The sequence below is a fragment of the Rutidosis leptorrhynchoides genome, chromosome 2, assembly GCF_046630445.1.
Source record: "Rutidosis leptorrhynchoides isolate AG116_Rl617_1_P2 chromosome 2, CSIRO_AGI_Rlap_v1, whole genome shotgun sequence".
NCBI lineage: Eukaryota > Viridiplantae > Streptophyta > Magnoliopsida > Asterales > Asteraceae > Rutidosis > Rutidosis leptorrhynchoides.
Window position 1 is genome coordinate 614,424,429 of NC_092334.1, and position 2,824 is coordinate 614,427,252.

A 2,824-nucleotide genomic window follows, 5' to 3' on the forward strand; every position below is an offset into this window, starting at 1 on the left:
TATTTATTAAAAAGAAAAGATCACCTCCCTCGACTAATAAGCACGTTAATTCGATACATTACAATTAAAATTCTAAATCTAAATCTAAATTTTTGGATATAACAGAATTCTAAATAGAGTTAAATATCTTTCAAAATTGTTATTCCGGAATAAAGATATACTCGTACTAATTACTTAATTAATTCACGAGATCCTATAAATCAACAGCTAACAACTATAGTTATAAAATTTGGATACAAATTTACCTATTCTATGAACCCTCAACCTACACGTTAATTATCATCCTCTACACGCCGGTTGTGTTCAAATGATTTCATCACAATTCTTTGCAATCCAAACATGGTTTAAAAAAGTGGTGAACAAAATTAAAAAAATTCATCGTCAACCAGCTGTTGAATCATGTGAAGTGATCGGATACAACGAATACCTTTTAACCGAAATCTTACATCGTCTTCCTGCTGTCTCTATTTTACGATTTAGATCCGTATCCAAACACTGGTACTCACTTTTAAGTCGCTTGTATAACAAACTTTGTGTCTCACCACATGTTCATGGTCTTTTTTATGGTGATTTTTACGTTCCATATGACGTTAACAACAATAATAATAATCCTAATCCCCCTTTTCTTAGTCTAGATTTTTACCCAGATCCACGTGGCATTAAAATAGTGCAATCTTGTAACGGATTACTTCTTTGCTGTAGTGAACAAGGAAGTTATGATACTCGTATATACTACGTGTTTAATCCAACCACTAAACAATTTGATGTGATTCCATCAGTTAAAGAAATTAGCCTTGAAGTTATACCTTTCATGGGTCTTGTAGTTCATCCAGCTGATCAAGGTCGATATTACAAACTCGTTTGTATATATCAAAATCGTTCACGATTACACGTTCAAATCTACTCGTCTGAAACCAAGAGATGGAAGATATCAGACGAAACGTTGGACGACGTGCCTATTTTAACGTGTGGAGTGTATAGGAATGGGGGAATGTATTGGTCTCCTAATAATAATACTATTGATTCGTGGTATTATTTAAGGTGGAAGTTGAAAAGTTTCAAAAATTGAAGCTACCATCTAGTATGACAAAGGGGTTTTCGGGTTGGCATCGTTTTAGGACGGTAACAGTTAGTTACTTTGGGGAATCGCGTGGACGTTTATATTTAGCAGAGAAGGTTTATAAAGACCGACATTTGGAGCTAAACGTTTATGAAATGAGGAGCAATAATTCGGGCTGGGTGTTCAAGTACCAAGTCGGGTTTATTTATACGTTGGAAATTTTAGATATTGTTAGAGGTGATGAAAAAGAAGATACATTTATGGTGGTGAAAATTGATAAAGAGATTAAAAGTTACAATTTTTTTGACATGAGTTTTAAGAAGTTGTTTACTGTCCCAGAAGTTAATATTTATGGAAGAACTATGGAGAGTCATCGTTATATTGCAACCTCAGGTTTAATTGGATGTTTCTTGAAGTTGATTTTGAATTCCGTTTTCAGTATTTTTTTAAGATTGGTTTTGGATTCTTATGTTTTTAATACTTAGTTTTACTTGAATTTGAATTCTTTTGGCGAATGTGTTGTATACTGATTGATTTAATCAAGTTTTTGGTCACGCGGTACACTAAGCCAAACATAAACCGAAAAACAAAAATCGATTCAACGGACTAAACACGCCCAATTTTTTATTTATTTATTTTTTTTTTTTGAAAGAAAGTTAGAATTTGTTTTTTTAATTGTAAGAAAGTTCAAAAAATAATTATGAAAGTAGCAAATATTTAGCTTTTGTATTTAAAAAAAAAATAATAAATGGAAGAAAGAATTTTAGGGTGCATAATGAAAGATTAGAAAGTTAAAGGGTAAAAAGCACAAAGAATTTTAGGTTGGTGCGCTTTTTACTGTCCAAAATTTCTTAACCTACATGTGATTTATGTTAACTTGTTTTGAGTTATTTTTTTTTTTTTTAGTTTATCGATTTAGAGTTTAGGGGTTAGCGTTTAGTGTTTTGGAGTAAACCCAATACCCTAACCCCTAAACCCTAAACTTTAAACCGTTTATATTAAAAACTCATTCTAAACCCTAAATCTAAACTCTAAACCCAAATTTCTAAATTCTGATTACTAAACTCTAAACACTATTTTTCATTAATCAAAAGTTGTTTTTTCTCTTTTTTGTTAACATACATCTGGTGCATGAACATCTACTAACATGCATCATATGTATGTTAAGAATCCAGTTAAAAAAAATATATATTATTTTTTTAATCTATAAAATGAAAATTGATACCTGCAATTTCTTTTCTAAATCAAAGTTCATGGAGTTGTACAACTAAAGATATAAAAATTACAAAATCACTTATCCCCTTTTTTCAAGACACCCCCTTAGCGTTGGATTTCTCCCCTATATATATATATATATATATATATATATATATATATATATATATATATATATATAACGATTTTACTTATGCCGATTTGTCAATCAGCCCTTGATTTAAGGCCACATAAGAGAGGAGTTTGTCTCACAAAAAAACTATACACATACAACTTTTGTTGCTATTTTTTTACCTCACACCAGACCTATACATATGAATACATACACCACATCAGTCATCCGCATGACTTTAATTTACTTTTTTAATTAATTATTTAAATTTTCTAAGTACATGGAGAATGTACCAAGACTTACTTTTTATAGGACATGTCTATCACCATGTGACCAAAAAACATCTTTTAAACTTAACACATTTACCAAAGCCTATTTAATATCTTTTTATTCAAATAACCACTCAAGTACACACATCAACCAAGAAATTTTAATGT

General features: G+C 30.3%; 1 protein-coding gene across 1 annotated transcript; it reads left to right on the top strand.

Moving 5' to 3' along the window:
• Positions 1 to 307: 307 nt before the first annotated feature.
• On the top strand, positions 308 to 1,069 carry LOC139890024 (F-box protein At5g07610-like). The gene has a single exon (XM_071872930.1). It carries the CDS (start codon positions 308 to 310, stop codon positions 1,067 to 1,069), a length of 762 nt encoding a protein of 253 aa, XP_071729031.1.
• The last annotated feature ends 1,755 nt before the right edge of the window (positions 1,070 to 2,824 follow it).